This window comes from Mauremys reevesii, linkage group 12 (assembly GCF_016161935.1).
Source record: "Mauremys reevesii isolate NIE-2019 linkage group 12, ASM1616193v1, whole genome shotgun sequence".
NCBI lineage: Eukaryota > Metazoa > Chordata > Testudines > Geoemydidae > Mauremys > Mauremys reevesii.
Window position 1 is genome coordinate 11,395,379 of NC_052634.1, and position 20,658 is coordinate 11,416,036.

A 20,658-nucleotide genomic window follows, 5' to 3' on the forward strand; every position below is an offset into this window, starting at 1 on the left:
GAAAAGCCAATGGTGTTAGTCAGAGGAGTCAAGAAATAAACCAATTAGCCATGGTTAATTCATAGAATCATAGGGCAATGTCTGCAAAACTGAGCTGGGGCATGGCCATCTTTGGATGCCCACCCTGAAATGAATCTGCAATTACAAACCCATGGCTGGCCTCTGCCAGCAGATTTAGGCTCGCAGGGTGATTGAATTGTGATGTAGACGTTCAGGCTCGGGCTGGCACCCAGGCTCAAGGACCCTGCAAAGTGGGAAGATCCCAGAGTTTGGGATGCAGCCTGAGCCCAAATGCTGATGCAGCAATTAACCAGTCCCTTAGTTTGAGCTCATAGAATCACAGAATATCAGGGTTGGAAGGGACCTCAGGAGGTCATCTAGTCCTACCCCCTGCTCAAAGCAGGACCAATCCCAAACAGATTTTTGCCCCAGATCCCTAAATGGCCCCCTCAAGGATTGAGCTCGCAACCCTGGATTTAGCAGGCCAATGCGCAAACCACTGAGCTTCTATAGTGTAAAACCAAGAGCCACATTCTTCTAGCTAAGCTCTACCAAACAAGTCAACACACACGCAATAGACGCCTCAGAGATGGGACTGGCCTGGTGAACTGGATGTGCGACTGGACACCAAGGATTCCTGCATTCTAACCTGAGCTCTGAAGCTAATTCTTCCCCTCCGTGGCCTTGTGCCAGTCACGCAGGCCAAAAATTTCAAAGGAGGCTACTGATTCCAAAAATCAATGGCCACTTTTGAAAACTTAGCCCATAATCCCTTCCTCAGTTTTCCCATCCACATATATGGGACAGCAAATACTTCCCTATCACCTTGGGGTGTTGTGAGGCTTAGTTAACGTTTGCAAAGTTTGCAGTTCTTGGAAGTCACCTTTTGTTTGCTGGCTCATTACAAAAGCGGCTTTGCCTCTCCTGGAGTTGAAACCTCCTCATCTATTATTGGGAGTGGACCACATCCACCCTGATTGAATTGGCCCTGTCAACACTGGTTCTCCACTTGTGAGGTAACTTCCTTCTCTTCAAGTGTCATTATATAATGCCTGCATCTGTAACTTTCACTCCATGCATCTGAATAAGTGGGTTTTTTTACCCACGAAAGCTTATGCCCAAATACATCTGTTAGTCTTTAAGGTGTCACCGGACTCCTTGTTTTGGTTTAGCTCAGACAATAATAACGATAACTAAAAGAAAGACACAAATTAAAAAGCTGAAAACTCTTCTGCACTCGGTGGAGTTAGAAGGGATGGAAGTGAGGACAGATTTTGACTTGATAACTAATTAGTTTCATGATGTTATCTCCCCAGTTCTCCTGAAATCCTAGGCTCTACTGTAGTAATAATAATAATTGTGTAAAGTAAAAAATAAAGAAATGACAAGGCAGGTGAATACACTGAAAAGATCCCAAAATCAAGATGAAAATGTTTCCTAATGAGATGATCGAATGGGAAGATTTCCTGACAGGTACCAGCAGCAGCAGGAACAGGGGCGGCTCTATGTATTTTGTTGCCCCAAGCACAGCAGTCAGGTGGCTTTCGGCAGCATGCCTGCGGAAGGTCCACCGGTAACACGGATTCGGCGTACCCGCCGCCGAAGCCGTGGAACCGGTGGACCTCCCGCAGGCATGCTGACGAAGGCAGCCTGACTGCCGCCCTCCTGGCATCCGGCAGGCCTCCCCCCGCTGCTTGCAGCCCCAGGCACGCGCTTGCTGCGCTAGTGTCTGGCACCGCCCCTGAGCAGGAAGTCCTACTGAACCTGAGAAGGTTAATGGGACAGATCCTCGGCTGTTGTTGGAGCAACTGCTGGGGAGTGGGGATGCAAAGTTGGCTTTAAATCACATTTAGGCTCCCCGATTTGGGGGCTGCTCTCACTGGCGTCAGTTGCTTATGGGCCTAAGAGGCTATACCAGCAACTGATGATTGCTCGGAGAGTGGAGATGTCTGGGTCACACTGACTTTTTCCCAGCCAGGCTCTGTGCCCCCAGCCATACCCACTTTATAGCACTAGCTGGAAGGAGGGATGGCAGAGGATCTGCTCTGCGAGAGAAGATGATTGCAAAGCCCAGTCAGACTAGAGGGGGTGAAGGGACTCAAAGCTGCCTCACTGAGCAACTAAAATTGGCCCAATGACGGATGTTTATACAACACCTTCCAGCCAATGAGTGAAAAATGCTTGGCCAACTTTCCAAGCTGACTCCAAACGTTATATAGACAGGGATCGCTTCCCCATCACTGCAATGCATCCACCTTCCTTAAACAGCCTTTAAAAAGTTCACAGCAACTTTGCACAGCTGCCTGATACAGGGAATGAAGAATTCCCCCATTCAGTTGAAATGGCCGCAAGAATGATAGGTAAACAGGGGAACTGGAGTGAGAAACCACGGTTCATAGATTCCAAGGCCAGCAGGACCCACTGTGCCCATCTACTCTGACCTCCTGTATCACATAGTTAAGATCCCTATGCTTGTGAAAACAGTCCTGCGACTTTTAAGCAGCAGCCAGGAGTTTCGTTCCACATCTCATGTAAAAGAAGACATGCTAGTAAAGTATAAAAGGTTTATATCTCCCTCCAGATGGAACCAAGAGTGGCGGATGGGACTGAATGCAGACTCGACATTGCTGTTCACTAGCAGTCTTTAAACTCCCATGATGCAAAGGGAGTAACACACGATGTGTGTAAACAAAGTGCACTAGGATACATGCTTTGAGCTACATTTTTACATGATCAGCACCAGAGCTGGTTGGTTTTTTCTCCTGCCCCCCCCCTTTTTTTAAACAAAAATGAAAACATTCATTTTTGTCCACATTTTGCACCAACATTTTCAAATTTTTGGTGGAAATTTGAATACTGAAAATTTCAGTTGCAAACCAAAATATTTTGAATTGTAAATGCTGCTGAAGTGCCTCATGGAATTTGTAGTTAGGGTGCCTCATGTTCCCATTTGCCTCCCTGGTCAGACTACATCTGCCATGATGCACCACGGGCTGTGACTGATGGGAGTCCGTGGCCATGGGAGATGCAGTCTGGACAGGTAGTCTAGCTCAAAGGGAAGAATGGGGACATGAGTCAACCAAACTCTAACTCCCATAAGGCACTGCAGAAGCAACATTTCCAAATGAAAACATTTCCTTTTCCAGGCATTTTGTTTTTCAGTGATAAATGGAAATTTTCCACAAAAACAGACACTTTCCAAGAAAAAAATAGTTTCAGTCAACCCCCTAATTTTCCATAGGAAAACAGTTTTGACAGAAAATTTTCAACCGGTCCTACTCAGCACCCATAACTGGGGCCAGATTTCTCAACAATGTCCCAGCAGGTCCCATTGTGATATTTCTGACCAGGTTTTCAAAAGAACTTGCCTTCGACCTCTTTAGACTCCAAAATAAGTGGCCAGCTTTTCTGAAGAGCTGAGCCTGTTGGGCGCACATTGGATGCTGAGCGTTTCTGGCCGCTGGTGTGCATTTGTCTTGACGTCCTCTGGCACCAGAGAAAGGTGTAGCCATCCCTGTCTTTTTTTTTTAACATGCTCTTTTTCTTTGGCTAAACAGATTTCACTTCTTGTACCTGTTATCCACATCATTCAAAAAAGAAAAGCCATGTTTGCCAGCACCGGAGGGTCAACTGGGGTTATCATAGCAAAGTTGGATCCAGCATCCTGGAGAGCTGAAATCATCGGGCGCCTGAAAACTGGGCTGAATCTGCTGAAATTTCGGAGCAAGCTCTGGAGGAAGCCAAGTGCTGTGGGTGGATAATAATGGAACCCTTGCTGGCAGGAGCTAGCACTGCTGTGTCAGTAGCAGTGCAGCTGATAAGGAGGCCAGGCTGTGACTACTCTCCAGGTCTCATGCATTCATTACTTCCAGCTCATTAGGGAAACATGTGACAGTCCAAAGAGGCCAATTATCAAACCCTGTAGTGTCCTAGAGAAATGTTACAAGCATCAATTATCTGCTGAAAACATCTGGGAGGAATAAGGACCTCGAATGAGACAGATTTTCTCTGAAGCCCAGTGAATCAGACCAGAAAAAAACTCCTGATATTTGCCACAGCAAAAGGGGACAGAAAGAGAGTGAGAGCAAGGTAGGGAGAGCTAGGCAGGGAGCTGCACAGCATCCAGAGGAAAAGGCCGTGCAAAGAAGGTCTCTACAGAATGTTAGGCTACAAGAAAGGACAGGCTGCAGGATTCCGGACACAAGGATGGCTACACCTCATCACAGGTGTATTTCTTGCTCCTAATTCCTAATGCAACTGAATTAGAACCCTGCAAGCATTAATGGGTGGGCTGCAGCAGTCCCCACAAAGCCGGGGTGCAACGAGGAAGTTAGTTGCATTGGTGCTCTCGGTGGTTTGCGGGACAAGAGATCGTGACTTCCACTCAGCCGATCCCTTGGTGTTAGCTCAGCCACGGGAAAACAAGGAACAGCAGAAGCAGAGGGGCTGGCGGCAGCAGGGAAACCAGAGTTTGGGGAGCAATCACAGTTTGGAGAGCACATTTACTGACCTTTCCAGGGTGTCAGGGCTGTAGTTGTCTCTTCTAAAAATTAAAGAACAAGTCATGGTTAAGGTGAATGGAAAACGATGTTTAAAGACAGTTCAGCTGATTCTTCCCCCTACTGAGCGTCCTGCATAGCCTCTGACTCCCCCTGCTAATGTCAAGGTGGCTGTTACTAGTATTATTAGAGACAGGTCTGAGGCTTGCTGGGCCTGATTCCCCACTGGCTTGCACCTTGTGTCGTCATCCATCCCTGTGCAAAAGGGAGTGCAAAGCACAACCCTGCAGATCTGGCAGCGTTAGATGTTCCTTTTGCACAGGGGTGAACTAGCCACATAGTTCAGACCCAGAGTTCAGGGTTGGTTCCCCAATGTTCTCCAAGCTCAGAGGGTGGGTTATTTGTCCCATTAGAGGTGGGGTCGTTTGCAAAGACTGGATCAGGATCCGAACTCCCCTAAAGCATGGGGGATTTCGGTCAAGCCCATCTCCAATGGCTAGTACCAATGTCCTGCCTTCCCTGTTCTGAGCAGCAATCCTGGGAAGGAGACAGCCCCATCCCATGTCGGAAATGAGATCAGCGCTCGCCGGAGGAGGACACTTTGGGGGATTTCAGGCAGATGGCCAGTCATGCCGATTCTATCCAAGAAATCTGCCTGTTCTTTACTGCAATGATGAGCCCCTGTGAGCTAACTGAAGGCCTCTGCTGGCCCAGGACATAGGCTCCTGTTGAAAATGCAGAGAAGACCAGCAAAGCGGCCTACATAATCCACCTAGCAATGCTCAGGCAGTGCCTTGATCCCACACTAAACCTTGTGGATTTGAAGAAAGACAGAGAGACGCCAAAGGTGGTGGTGTAGGGTTTATCTTGGCTTGGACAAAAATGAGTCCTTCTCCATGTGCAACAGATGGTGATGAGGCTCAGAATTAGACAGGCGGACAGGAAGAGTGCAAAGAGCAACCTGGAGCACAAGGAACTTCAAATATCTGCATGTACAGGCCTTTCCTCTGATGGTGTTACCAGCACTCAATAACATTTGGATTACCAGTCAACTATTGCAGGGGGCAATTGCGATTGGAAGAAATGAGCCCAGGGGTTAGAGTCAGCATGTCCTGAGTTCTCAACTTGGCTTGGCCACTGACTCGAGATGCCACCTTCTCTTATGCAAGGCACAGCACCTCTCTGCCTCAGTTTCCTCATCTATAAAATAGGATTGGTAAATACCTCGCTCATGGGGCGGGGGAATTCATTTAGTTAATATTTGTAGACCGTTTTACATACGTTAAGCACTGCAAATGCAAAGTAGTATTATCATTTAGTCTTAAAACAACATCTAGGGCCAGATCCTCAGCTGGTGTCAATCAGCATAGCTCCGGATATGGCCCTTAAGTTAGACATTCAGGCCAACTTTTTCCAAAGGAGTCACTGATTCTGGGTGCCTCTGAGACACATAGGGCCTGATATTTCAGCGGTCCTGAGCACCCCTTGATTTCATCTGGAGCTGTGGGGTGCTCAGCCATTTGGAAAATCACAAACAGGGCACCCAAAATCAGAGGTGCCCAAAAAGCAGTGGCTCCTACCTCTGATTTCAATCAAGCCCATTCCTACCCTTTAAATTAAAGGTTGGCCCATTGGCTTTAATGAGATGACTCATGCCAGTTCTCAGCAGTGTGCCTCATGGTTGCACTACTGAACCTTAAACAAGAAGCTGATTTTATTACAGACCTGGCCATCATAGATGGCAGAGCAGACGGCAAGATCTGTAATAAAACGTAAGGGTGACCACTAATTTACACCATTTGGGGCTCTGACCCTTCAACTTGAGAGAGACGTTCATTGATGGTGCAACGGTGGAGTTACATCAGGGCTGAGTTTGGCCCAGAATGTCTAAATAATGTGCCTTGAATTTGCACTTGCCTTTTATTATTATTCTTGGGATTTCCCCTGGGCTCTTTCTTTCTCTCTCCCATGCAGAATGTTGGCCCCATCCTTATTAATTGCAACTTTCTAGATAGAATTATCTAATCATACCTGCCTAAAGCAATCAACATTGATCACAATAAAGGGTGGAAATTGAGGTTTTAGGGTTTTTTTTAATAATAATAAAAAAAAAGATTTGGTTCCAGAGGTCTCGATAAATTAAAGAAAGAATCAAATCAGCGATTGAATTAAGCGGGATGCCCTGTACTGTATGTTAAATAATAATTTTTAAAAAATGACTTTTTTTTGATGGAATATATTTATTCAAGATTAGCCACAAAATAAGCCAGGCTCCCTAACCCTGTTTGTAGGACTCAATAAATAGATTTTAGGGCCAAAATAATTAAGGATCAGATTCATGTAAGTGAGGCTACTCAGAGAGTAAACTGCTTCCCTATAGGCCTAATTCTTTATTGACTTACACCTTGTATAGTCATTGACAATTCTGCAAAGTGGTTTAAAACACTACCACTCTGATCCGGTAGTGTTCATACCCACTTTGCACAGCTGTGGATGACGGTGGGAAAAGAAGTGAGGGGATGGCACTCTACATTAAAGACATCATTACTTGTTTTAGAGTTATTGATAACAGGATTTTGAATGCATATGGATCAATGTGCTAGCTACCAATGCCCAGAAAGGGTACTGGTATGTTACTGGCCTCAGAACCAAACCAGTGAGCATGGTGAGATCCTTCTTAACCATCTGTCTGTAAAGAATAGAGAGAAAAAGTGTGTTGTTATGGGAGACTTCATTTGGGGAGGCATAGGCTGCTGGTTTCATGCAGCCAGTAATAAAGCATCATTAGAGCTTCTAAAAATTCTAGATGATCATTTTCTAATACAAAGGTATTGCACCCATCCCAAGGTAACTCTATTTTGGACCTCATTATGATGGATAAAGATGAATTAATCACTGGACTGCAAGTTAGTGGTTGCCTAGGGACCAGTGATCAGACCTGATTACATTCAATATGGGCAAAGAGTAGACAGTCCTGAACAGTAATATATATATATTCAGGGCTTCAAAAGGGCTAATTTTCCAAAGCTGAAGAAAATGATAAGCAAAATTTACTGGGAGAAAAAAATTAAACAGAAAAATGTGAATAAAAATTGGGAGCTATTTAAGAAGAGTTTATTAGATGGCTTTTTGTCCCTGATTCCAGCCATCAAGAAAGAGGTCAACTTTGGCTAAAAGCCCATCATTGTTTAATGGCAAAGTGAAGGCAGCAATTAAATTTTTTTTAAAAAGCAATATATAACAAATGGGAAAGGAGAAAATAGATAGCAACTGATATAAATTAGAAGTTATGAAGTGCAGAAAATTGATAAGGGAAGCTAAAGACAAGAAAAATGTCATGGCTTGCAGGGCTAAGGAAATAAGGATTTTTAAAAGTATATAAGGAATAAAAGAAATCCTACCAATTACATAGTTTCATTGAGATTGTAAATTTGTTAATGAGGCAGAAGTGTTCAATAAGTATTTGTGTTCTGAATCATTATTAATTATTATTATTATTTATTTGTGTTACAATATCATTTGGATGTCTCCAACTGAGATCTGTGTCTGACTGTGTTTATAAGAGAGAATCCCCACTTGAGGACTTTGCAATCTAAATAGACAAGACAGACAAAGGGTAAGTGAAGGTGAAGATGAGTATCCCCAGTTTCTAAATGAGGAAACTGAGGCACACAATTTATAGCTGACATTTTCAAAGTTCATTAGGAGATTTAGATGCACACAAATCTTTAAAATTAATTAGTTAAAATTAATCTGAATTGTGACTCTAAATCCCCTGGGTGGCTTTGAAAAAAATCATTTTAAGTGACCTGATCAAAGTCCCACAGTGAGTCTGGCAGAGTTAGCACCAGAACCTGGGTCTCTTGAGTTCCAGTTTAGTGCCTTAACCACAAGGTCAACCTCTCTTTCCTGCTGCCCTCACTCATTCAATGGGAGAGTGACCTAATTAAGGGCTTCACGATCGGCCCCATGTGGTTTTTAATCAAATGGGCGGTCAAGACATTTCACCATGCATTTTCAACCCAGTGTCTGCAAGTCATCCCTGCACGGCTAGTCACATAAGCAATGCATGTGGTATATCAGCACCTATTTCATTCAGTCCAACTGCCTGAGGACAGATCCCATTAACCTGGCACAGAAAGAGATGCAACTGGAGCTTCTCTGCATAAGCATGGCCCGAGGCGCCACTATCCTGGGAAGACAGCTTTCAGTTTACCAGACACCTGCTGGTGGAGTTTGATGAGGGCATGGGTTGAATCAGCACAACTCCTGCCCCCATGTAGACACCAATGCTTCCTTTGCAGACAGAGCTGGCCCATTTACAACCCTTCTCCATCCCAAGTGCAAGGGAGGTTGTGGCCACTTTTTTTCCTAATGAAACCTTACCCAACTAGTGGGCTGTCTGCCATGTGGCTCCTCTGCCAGGTTATTTAATCCAGGTGAAATTCTGTGTCAACCCTGGGTAAATTTCAGCCCAACAGTGCATCAGTAAGGAGCATGTCTCACGATGAATAGACCAGGAAACATGCATTTAACAGCCATAGACAGACAGACAAACATTTAACTACAAAAGCCAAGTCATTTGTGACACTGATTAGCCTGAAAGCCTGGTAAGGGAGAGGCTGCGACAGCTTCCAGGCAGCTCTAATGATGCTTTCACAGTGTGGTGAAAACTCTACTGCTTACAATTTAAATAGCAAACTTTTTTTTTTAAACACTCAATAATGCGAGAATTATTTTTATGCTGGTTAAAAAATCCAGAGTGAAATCGACAAAGCCAGAAGATTTAGGAATGAAGAAAATTAGAATTCAAAATGATCTCGACTAACTGGAGGACTGGTCTGAAATAAATAGGCTGGAATTCAATAAGGACAAATGCAAAATAGGAAGGAACAATCAATTGCAGAAATACAAAACAGGAAATGACTGCTTAAAAGGAATACTGCAGAAAAAGATTTAAGAGTGGATCACAAATTAAATATGAGCCAACAATGTCATACAGTTGGGAAAAAAGTGAACATCATTCTGGGATGTATTAGCAAGAGCGTTGTAAGCAAGTAATCCTTCCACTCCGCTCAACCCTGATAAGGCCTCAGCTGGAGTACTGTGTCCAATTCTAGGCACTAAACTTTGAGAAAGATGTGGACAAATTGGAAAAAGTCCAGAGGACAGCAGCAAAAACTATCAAAGGTCTAGAAAACATGACCTACAAGGGAAGACTAGAAAAACTAGGTTTGTTTAGTCTGGAGAAGAGAAGACCGAGGGGGAAAGTGATAACAGTCTTCAAGAATGTAAAAAGTTGTTATAAAGAAGAAACTATTCTCCTTATCCATTGAGGAGAGGACAAGAAATGATGGTCTTAAATTGCAGTGAGGGGGATTTAGACATGACAAAAACTTCCTAACTGTCAGTGTGGTTAAGCACTGGAATACATTGCCTAGGGATGCTGTGGAATCTCCATCATTGGAGATTTTTAAGACTGGGTTAGACAAATGTATGCCAGTGATGGTCTAAAAAATACATAGTCCTGCCTCAGTGCAGGGGACTGGACTAGATGACCTACTGAGGTCCCTTCCAGTTCTATCTTTCTAAGAGCCTATGAAAAGACAGTCTGAGAGACTGGTGCTATAGCAACCACCGTTCCTATTTCTAATTATGTCACTTGCTTCTTTTATGCCTTTGAAGTACTGATGGCTCCTACTGTCTGGGGGTGGGCAACAGGATCACATGCGGCTCTGATGAGTGGCACATGAAAACCCTGGGATCACAGAGGTCCCTCGTTTCCCAAGAAGACTCCCTTCTGGATATTGCTTCACTGACTGTGGAGGGTTTGAGGGACCCCATTTTGATGTTCACAGAGGGGCTCTTAGGACACAGGGTCAGCCTCCATAGATGAGATGTTATCTTTTCACTGATGTGGGAAAGATGGCGCTAGTACCTACATAGGCCCAGCATGGGGACCGAACCGCCTGCACTGTTCTGCACACCCATAAAACACTTGAAAAATCACCCATAAAGCAAAGGCCCTCACAGATGGTGACAGGAACCCGGCTGTGCTCTCTGCCAGGCTATGAGCCATCACCTCAGAGCATTTGGTTTTCCTGAAGAATCCCTCCCTGCCCCCAGGGGGTTAGTTTAATCTCCAGCTTTTTTCCATTTGCAGACAGGAATCATGCTCGTGTCATGGTGCCACCATAGGTCCCAGCATGAGGCGTGCGTGACCCCTCCTGTCCTGGAAGGAGGCTACATGGACATGACATTCAGCCAACTCAACATGTCCAGCGACATGATCATGTGATCGTGCTTTTCTAGCAGGGTGAAGAAAGGACAAACAACCTCTTGATCTCCTGCCACTCCTGCAGCCAACAGGTTTTTGCTGATCTTGCTGATTCCGCGCAGAAAGAGTCGCAGTTTGGGGTAGCACACACACACACACCCACCCACAAAAGCCCAGAAGATGCTGCGTTATAGCAGAAAGCCTGGCAATTTTCCGGCACATGCTATGCCTGTAAGTGCTGCAAACTGGAAGTCCAGCTCCTAAGTGACTCCCCTTAATCCTCAGGGGATGCTGAGCCTGTCTTTGATAACCACTTCTTTTTGCAATTGTTCCCTTGTGATCTCAGGAGTTTTACTCCAGTCCCATATTCGCTAATAAATTGGCTTGATGATCGCTTTCAGACGTTAATCAGCCGACCTTTTACCGAGCGCTGATACCATCAAAAGCCAGCTTAATGCCTGGGGGATAAAAGACTCCGTGGGGACTGAGCCAGTCGGTAAGACAGCAGCAGCGCAGCTCAGGCTGCTGCAAATGTTCCTTCAGAGACCACTCCAAGTGAGAGAGAGGCTCAGAGCCAAGATGATTTTGTGCATTGTCCTGATGGTCTCTGTGTGCATGTAAAGGAGAGGCATGGGGCATGGCATGGCATGGCATCTCCCGTCAAATACCTTTACTTGTACAGTACCTTCAGGGACCTTGAAGAAGATAGATCAGGGTACTGATACCAGGGTACTGCCCAGGTAAATCCTGATGCTTCAGGTCATAAACCAGTCACTAGCTGGGAGCAGGGAGACACACACCCCTATGGGGATATTATTGCAGGAAGGTGCATTGTGATTTCCTTTGAAGCATCCAGCACTTAAACTGCTTGCAGCTGTGCCACCATAGTACTTCAGTGTAAACACCACCTATACCAACAGGAGTGGATCTCCCGTTAGCACAGTAATCTGTAATCTACCTCCCCCAAGAGGCAGTAGCGAGGTCAACAAAAGAATTGGGGGTTGGACTGGCTTAGCTACATCTCTCAGCGGTGTGGGTTTTTCACATGCCTGAGAGACGTAGCTATGCCGATGTCAGTTCCCAGTGTAGAGCAGTGCTGAGAAGGGAGAGAAGATTCAATGGAACACAGGTCCGTCCCTGAAGTGGCAGTCTCTCTGTTACCAGCTCATGTACCCGGGCTCTCAGAGTCTCATCACACATGCGGGTTGTGTTTCAAGTGAGCACAGGTGGATTTCTGGCTCAGCCTCTTTCCCAAGTGGAGTATCTGTGACAAGAACGCAGATAAGCTGAAAGGCGAAGACTCCTAAGCAGCCCAAGCCGGGTGATCAGAGATTCAGGTGCCTGCCCTCCTAGGAAGGCCCGAGCAAACAGGTGCATCTGGTCCCATGTTCTAAGTGTGGTCAGGCTCAGTATTTCTATGGCAAGTGTCTGCAACAGAGAAGACCCCACCTTCAACTCTGCCAGCTTCACCACTGGGTCAGAAAGCCAAACCTTTCTTGACAAATACAGTCATCACGGTGGGATATAAGGGGAGAAGAGATTGCTGAGATAAGTAGGACCCAAACCAACCCCTTGAATTTCACGCAGGAGTGAATTAGCTGACTGTATTCAGAGGGCAGCGGTAGCTGGGTCCCACTAGCCCACCCTGCTCCAAAGCTGGCTGACTGCAGTCTGCCCCTGCCGAAGCCCCAGCGTGGCCTTGAAGGTGAGTTGCAGGCTGAATTTAGTGCAGTGATCTAGTCCGGAGGTAGCACAGGCCTGGAGGGCGATGGTGGATCTGCATCTGAGAATAAAAGGAGCTAGACAAAGAAAACCCAGGGCATTTTGTATACCGCTGCTCTCTGACTCCCATCTAGGATTACAGCAAACACACCGGATCTGATTCAGCACAGTGTCAACCTGGGGTATCTGAGCGGTGAATCAGGCCCAATGATCCTATCCACTTCACAAAACCTTACTGCCTTTGGAGCAATTCAACAAATCATTCTGGAAGGGTCTAGTCAACCCCGCCGTCGGACTCTGATGGGATTCGAGCTTTCCACCTGCTCAAGTTTGCTGATTTCTATTTCTACCTGGGTGAACTTCATCCCTGTATGATTCCATTGAAGGCAGCAGAGTTACTCCAGGAATGGATCTGGCCCAGGGTGTGTCTCCAAATCCTACAGTGCTCAAAGGGAATGCACATGTGGCAGAGACCTGTGGCGCCTGGAGATCAAAGCTGCCAAAGCCCCTGGCATAGCGGCTTGAGTCAGCTTCTTTCCTTGTTTCACAAAAGCAGGCCGGGTGATTCTGCATGCCACCGAGACACAGAGCTCATGACCTCACTGGAGAGGACAAATGGTGGGCAAATATACCCACAAGCCTTCCAAGAGGGACTGGGTTCCAATCTCTGTGCAACAGCCACCTTCTGAGAAGCTCAGATGGTTATAAACAGTTACCAGGACTTTGAGATGTTAACCCTGTTCTCTCTGCAGAGCTGTGTCACCTGTAAACGGTCTAACAATGTCTACCTCCGGTAACCATCTGTCTGTGTACTGCATCCATGCACCTCTCATCTCGCCTCACTCCCCGCATCAGTATGTATATCTGCCACATACATCTATGGGATCTATCTACTGCACCTATCTGCCGACTTATACAAACCATTCACTGTGTCCATGGCTGTCTCATTCATCCGTCTCTTGCAGTGGTTCTCAACCTCTTCCGTACTGGGAACCTTCTCACACCCAGGACTCCACTCCCATCTAGCTGGGACTGCCCACACCTGTCTCATTTAGCAATATGGCTAGTCGCAACCCACCTACACCTATTCACAACCCATTAGCAATTGCGTTCAGCCATCTGAAGCATCCCAATGCTTTACCCGGCTCCATCTACCGTATCTCAGCCTGTATCTACCCTACCTCCGTGCCTGCACATGCATCTGTCAGATCTCTGTGCATTAGCTGGTTGGCTTCTGCGACAAGGCATTGTTTTTGTCTGTCTAACACCTCCCAATTTCCCTTCTTTACAGAACACTAAGGAGTTTAGTAGAATGAAGGTGAGTTGTTAGGGCTGGCGGGTACTTACATGGCAGAATGGAGGGAAGCATGAAGAGGAGAGATGCGGGTGTTGGCATGCAAGAGATAAACAGAAAAGAAAGAAAGAACAAAACAGGATGAAAGGATGATTAATAAATGCCTCCACGTGTGGGCATGAGGCAACCTTGTCTCTGTTGACACTGTGAGGGGAGGGGAGATGCAGATAAACGAACCAGGATTGGTATGGAGTCTTTGTTTTTTTAAAGACCACCATGGAGTAAGGGTGATTTTTTCCCCATCCCTTCCCTTTGTGATCTTGACCGTGTCATAAACGAAGGTGCCAGGCATGTAGGAGGACTGGCTGGAATTACTGGAATCCTTCACGGATATTTTCGGTTGGCTCTGACTGGCAAGGCTGTACACAGACCCTGCTGGGAAGATACTCACTCCTACAGCTGGTTCTCTTTTCCTTCCACCCAATGCTATTTCCCCTTCTGCACTAAACTATCATGCATGTAGCCTCTACCCTCCAGAGCAAGCCACACAGTGCCCCTCGGTATCACCCGTGTAGCTGCTCTGCTCACGCGCTACCTCAGAGGGTTGATGGTGAGATGCTCTTAGCCAACAGCTGCCATTTGGGAGCTGTCGAAGATAAAGCCAAGGGGGATTCCATTCGCGGAACAGCCAGTCCCAAAGTGACTGCAACACTGAGAGTGCTGCTGCTGCCGCCCGGGGGTGCTGACCAGTGCCCCACTAGATCTGCCTTGTTTCAGCCAGAGTCGGCAGGGCAAAGACCGGTGTAATTTCTGACCTGGAGGAGGCCAGTCCTGGAGCAGGAAGGAAATCTTCCCGACCCTGTCCTGACCATGGCTAGAGGAGCTTGCATGAGAAAAGGGGAGATTAAAAGGTTGGGACTCTCCAAGAATAACCTCAGTAGAGGCTCCCCAAATCCTAAAGCCAGCTCTGCTTTAGCCTTTCTCTGTCTAGAGATCTGGTGCATTGCTCTGATGTTGCACCTGATTCCCAGCAAGGCCTAAGAATGTTCCTGAGCCAGGGTCTCCAGCAATGGCAGGATGCCTTATCGCTGCACACCCCTCATCCCAATGCAGATGTGGGCACCGCAAGTCCCCTCAAGGCAGCGAGCGTCCATTAAGGCCTCACCCATAGCTCTCAAAGGCCCTACTGTTGGTTCTGCTATCAGGCGCCCTCAACTTCCATTGCACATTCAATGGGAGCAGCTGGAGCTCAGTACCTTGCAGGACTGGGTCCAATATCTGCATTGGCATCCAGGGGGATGTTTCACACTGCATCATTCAGAATAAGGAGAAGAACTGGGACTGGATCCCTGGGGCCGGCTTGAAGAGACCCTAGCTACAACATTTTGAAGGAGAAGGTTGCAAACTGGATTTCTATCCAATTGGACAAGGAGTCTGGGCGCAAGCTCCAGGAAGAGACAAAGCGGAACCGCATTTTGCATACCCCCGCCCAGGAAGGAATTCTGGGTCGACAAGACAAGCGTGTCAAGTTTAAGCCACACTATTTATGGAGACAAATTCCAGGTGACCAGTCACAGCCCGTCTACCTGCATCCTCTCTGGCCGCCCTCCAGGAAGTGGTACTGGCCTCCATGCATGTTGTCAGACAGGGAAACAGGGAACGTAAGAGCAGGCAGAGGTTAAAGGCAGGGGAAGGACAGCGGATGTGACACACAGCAAGAGTGATACTGACCTTGGAACAAGGTTGAGCTTGTGGGCTCACTTATTTCTAAACCGGGGGAGGAAACGACGGAAGAGAAAAAATGACAAAAATAAATAAGTAAATAAATAAATAAATAAATTATAGTTCCCATACCACTCCGCAAACCCTCTGGTGTGTAAATAAGAGGTGGAATGGGGGGTGGGGGAGGGCATTTAAAAGATCGGAGGGTGGGGCCAGGGAGCAGCAGACTCTTTCTGATGTGAGTGAAATGAATCATCGGAAATTGCAGGCATGACCTTACCATGAGTTTAAAATAATAAATAATATGGCAGCCTTGCAAAAGGGAGATTATTATAGGAATGACTGAAGGCCCCAGCCAAAACCAGGGCCCCATTGTGTCAGGTGCTATAAAAAAACACTGAGGCCTGGTCTACACTACGGGGGGGGGGGGGTGTCGAACTAAGGTACGCAACTTCAGCTACGTGAATAGCGTAGCTGAAGTCGAACTACCTTAGTTCGAATTTCCTACCTGTCCAGACGCCGCGGGATCGAACTCCGCGGCTCCCCCGTCGACTCCGCCACCGCCATTCACGGTGGTGGAGTTCCGGAGTCGACGGAAGCGCGTTCGGAGTTCAAACTATCGCATCTAGATTAGACGCGATAGTTCGAACTCCGGGAAGTTGAACTCTCCGCGTCGACCCGGCAGGTAAGTATGGACCTACCCTGAGAGAGATCATCCCTTCCCTGAAGAGCTTACCATTGAAATAGACAAACGACGGGAGGGAGGATCAGAGGTATAGAGATGGGGAGAGACTTGCCCCAGGCCACATAGTAGATAAGTGGCAGATCTCCAGGTCTCCTGACTCCCAGTCCAGTGAACTGGCCACTAGACCAAAGTGCCTCTTTGGAAATATACCAACCCAATCACAAAATCCCCATGATCGTCCTTGCCACTACAATGAAAATGAAAAGCTAACAATATGTTATTTGCCTATCAAAATAAAGTTCCCACCCCAGGGCACACAGAATTTTGCAAGGCTGTATTACACAATAGGTACTAGCGATCGTGCATGGTGAGGTGAAGCATGACAAAATTTTTGATTGCTGCAGGGATGTTATATACAGTTCTACACAGACTCACCTGCAGGACGGAGGCCCTAATATGTTACAATCTCACTTGTTCTACAGGTAGGGTGTGTCTTTTTACAGGAACTCAGTGTTACTCAGTGGAACGCCTCCTGCAGGGCAGGAAGCTGAGCAGCACAGAAGGGGTTTTAAGGCTCTAAAATGTTTTGCTTTTCATCCCATGATTTCCAACACCAATAAATCCAACCTCACAACCACCCCACTGTTCATGTCAGCACAGCCTGACTCATGATTGACTGGAAAAGCCGACTCAGCACATTTCCATTGTTCTCCCCTCTGTCCTCGCCAGGGCAATAGCAGTGTGGTTTGCAGCAGTGTTAACCAATCAGCCATGGCCTGGCTCACGCTTTCAGACCAGTTCAACAGCAGCCCAGCACAAACTGAGAGGGCCCTGGAAGGGTCCCCAAAGGCCAGGGTGACCCCAGGGGTGGGCATTAAGGGGGAAGGTGGCCTGAGAGAAAGCTGAGGCAGGGTACATGCTGGCAGGGGTCCCCCATAATGGGCATAATCTGCAAGTGGATGAGGTAATGATGGTGGAAAGTGGCTGAAACTTGGGCTATAAGGGGGTCCGTGAACAAAGAGCGGGTGTTGCTTGCCTGAAATAGGGATATGGGTGGGAGGCTTTCCAGGCAATGTGCAATTCAGTACCTCCTGCTCCCACATTTGTTTGGTGGAGCTCCTCTGAAACTCCCACAGAAAAATAAAGCCGCTCTACCCCCAGCAGAAACCACAATGGAAGCTGTAGCTGCAAATGCTCCTCAGAGACATTCCCTCCAGTGCAGGCTGATGCCCCCTGCATGTCCAGTACGTGCTTAACATTCTGCAGCCATTTTATAGATAGGTAACCTGAGGCCGAGGTGGGAGGGAAGATCCACAGGCTCAACAGTGGTGTCTAAGTTTGCATTCCTCAAGTTTTGCGGCCGCTCGACTTCAGATCCGTCTAGGCAGCTGACTTTCAAAGGGGAAGTGCTCAGCACCTCTGCAAATCAGATGCCCCACAATGAAGCCACCCAAAAATTACCTTTTGGCCCATTGCATATTTTGTCCAGCTCTCACACTGTCTGGATTTCTGTCCTTTTTTTTTTTTTTTTTTAATTTCCCTCTGTTATTAGTTGTCGCTAGTTACTAGGAGATGATTACATCATTCGCAAGAGCGGAGCTTAGTGATGTTCGCAAGCCAGTCTGTATAATGAGATGAGGTTCAGCCCGTGGTCTGTAGGATACAGGTGCTAATGCAATGGTGGGTAAGGGCTTTGCTCCCCACTCGGTTCCTGATCAGCGGTACAGGCTCCGACACCACTGACTGCCATAGCATGGAGATGCGTGACAAATGTGTCGAGCAATTATGTCCTCCCCGACTGTGAGCGGTGTCAGATGGATGCATCACTCTAATCACAGCTCTGGCATGTGGAGAAAACAGTTCCCAGATAAGGGCGCGGAACTCCCCATCCCCCTCCCTCCCTCCCTCCAGCAAAGTCATCTTTCTATTTATTTTTTATGCTGCAGTAACAGGAAATGTGACCTGGAAGCTGACACATGAAGACAAAGCTGCATGGGTCATTTATGCTGTGGAGTCGTGCACAGCAGATCAGGATATGAACTTCCTAACTGGGCCATGTCTCTGTCGTAAGGATCAAACGTTTCATCCCGCTCCCATGGACTTGCACAAATTCAAATCTGGATCCGATCTGGGTTTAGGTCCTTTGAGTTTGGGATTTGACAGACCCAAAACCACAAATGGAAACTCAGCCAAACTGGCAGGGTTTAAGCTCAAAAAATGACAAAGCACAAAGTCTCCTGCATATATCCAGGAGTCAACCCAAGTCTATCTGGTTTGTGGCTGTGGCTGGCTGAAAGGTCCATATATCTCAGCAAAACAGTCTTGAGATTCAGGTTTGCAACAAAGCAAGTGCCGCCTAGATTCTGGTTCTGTTACTATAGCTTTTCATGGCTCTGTGCGAAGCTGCAGACACATGACCCCACCTGGGTGATTGCCACATACCTGAAGGGTGCTCCTGTAATTTATTACCCTGAATATTCGTGATAGGCTCAAAATCCCAGCTCAGTAAATATCAAACTTCAGGGGTGACTGGAATCCCTAACCGGATCTGGATCCAAATTTTGCAATGCTACCAAGCCTCAAAGCAAAGCTTGGCCAAGGGCATCCTCGAACCTTGACATATTCAAAACCCAAGTCTGGATGTGGAATGTGTGGGTTGGGCCTGTTTCTAGGACAAATATTGTCATGTTTTATCCCATGGTTCAGAAAAAGGCACTGACTCAAGGGGCTGATCCTGACTGAGCTGTCTGGCGGGGATCTTACTCGGCATGCTTTGAATAAGCACCTAGATACCTGGATGCTTTACTCCAGCCTTAACAGAACTACCCAAATGCTCTGTCATTGGTAGTGAGAAGCTGGAACTCTCACAAGGACAAACTTTCTTGCAAGCTTCCTGATTCCTTCTGATCAGGCTAAAAATACAACACAAACTGGATATTTTGCCATTTTTTTGTATTCCCTAGTCTGGACCTGTTTTGAAGCACTGAGCTGCCATGAATATGGGGACATAACGGGGGTGAGGAGTTATCAAAATGTCATCCAACTCTTATGAATGTGCAGTAGACGTTTGGGGCGATGAGGTAGGTGGGTTTATTTCAGCCAAACCAGGTTTCACTCACTCTCACAAAGCCCTATCAGATCTTAATGTCCAACTTCAATCAGGCCTAGGTTGTTTGCAGGGTGGCAGTTGTTCTGATTTAGGGGCCCTCAGCTGTCCAGCTCTTAGGTCAATTCTGAGAAGTTTATAGGAGAGACAAAGGGCGAGAGGAAATCAAGGAGGGGATTCCAAGGCGAGGAAGGAGAAAGCAGTGTGTGGACAACCGCAGGGTTGCATGGAGATGGAGAAGACGTCCTCTGTCAGTGCAGGAGGTCCCTCCCAGGTCAGGGCTGGGGGCATACTGGGACAGCAAGGTTTGGGGAAACCCAGGAATGAACAAACATGGAGGATGAAGTTCTGGGGGAATGGATTCCAGCAGGACAGAACTGAAGGGCATGGGTGGAAGAAACTGGGGTGAAACAAGCATGAGACTGGATTTCCTTTTGCCTGGAGAAGATGCCACTCATCTCCCACGTACTGCACTGGTAGCTCAGCCCACCTTGCTCCTGGTCACGCTATACCTGGGAATAACAGCTGAGCATGCGTGAGCATTCCCTTGCAACTTCAGAACCCCACCAAAGCAGAAACAATCAATAAGAAATACGCATCCCATCTGGTGACATCTCCACTTTGAGATGAATGGAGGCTCCACACTGAGACGGTCCTGTCTGTCAGCAACACCCAGAAAAAACAACCCCTGGGGGTTTGCATCCTTCCATCCTCTCCCCCTCACATCGTCTTCTCCCTACTTCCTTCTCCCCACCCAGCACCCCACCCTACTCACCGTACAGGATAATGCTGACGTTGGTATTTCCTAGCTTGTTGGAGGCCACACAGGTGTAGTTCCCGTAGTCCTGCTCGGAGACGTTGAAGAAAGTCAGTCTGGAGAAGAAGGCTTTGCTTTCAACTTTCACCCCTTTCTGTCCTTCTACCAGCCTGAGGCGAGGGGAGAAGGGGAAAGGGACACGGTAACACCTTCAGAATGAAAGACACGGTCAGAGCAAGGGGCTGCTAACTATCCCCTGGGCTCTTATCCGTATTGCAGTAAAACCTAGAGAACCCACCTGAGATCAGAGCTCCACCATACCGGACAAATAGTGTGAGACATTCCTTGACCTGAAGAGCTTATATTTAAACAGACAAAGGGTGGGTGGAGAAAAAGAGAGATGAAATGAATGGCCCTAGGTCACAGAACAGGTCAGCGGCAGAGCTGGGACTGGAGTCTCGAATCCCATCCTATGCCTTATCCACTGGATCACACTCAGACCACCTCAGAGCTGAGCTAGCACAAGAAGCATCCTCAGATAAGCAGAGCAGCCACCATGGCAGAACAATCTTGGGGCTTGCAAAGCTCCCTCCGTA

At 47.1% G+C, this 20,658-nt stretch overlaps 1 protein-coding gene across 20 annotated transcripts in view; it reads right to left on the reverse strand.

The window, feature by feature from the left end:
* Positions 1-20,658, reverse strand: part of LOC120375737 (protein CEPU-1) — a 757,368-nt gene that overhangs the window by 1,815 nt on the left and 734,895 nt on the right. For 15 of the 20 annotated variants that reach the window (XR_005586712.1, XR_005586711.1, XR_005586710.1 and 12 more), the window contains 4 exons: positions 20,361-20,420; positions 20,081-20,232; positions 15,524-15,559; positions 4,511-4,543 (listed from right to left, as the gene is read on the reverse strand). Coding sequence is in view for 16 of the 20 variants with exons in the window: in XM_039496604.1 (XP_039352538.1) it covers positions 4,511-4,543; positions 15,524-15,559; positions 20,081-20,232; positions 20,361-20,420 (281 nt within the window). In the remaining 4 variants the exon portion in view is untranslated. The remainder of the gene's footprint in view (positions 1-4,510; positions 4,544-15,523; positions 15,560-20,080; positions 20,233-20,360; positions 20,421-20,658) is intronic. The other 5 variants (XM_039496614.1, XM_039496615.1, XM_039496616.1 and 2 more) reach the window with 5 other exon arrangements.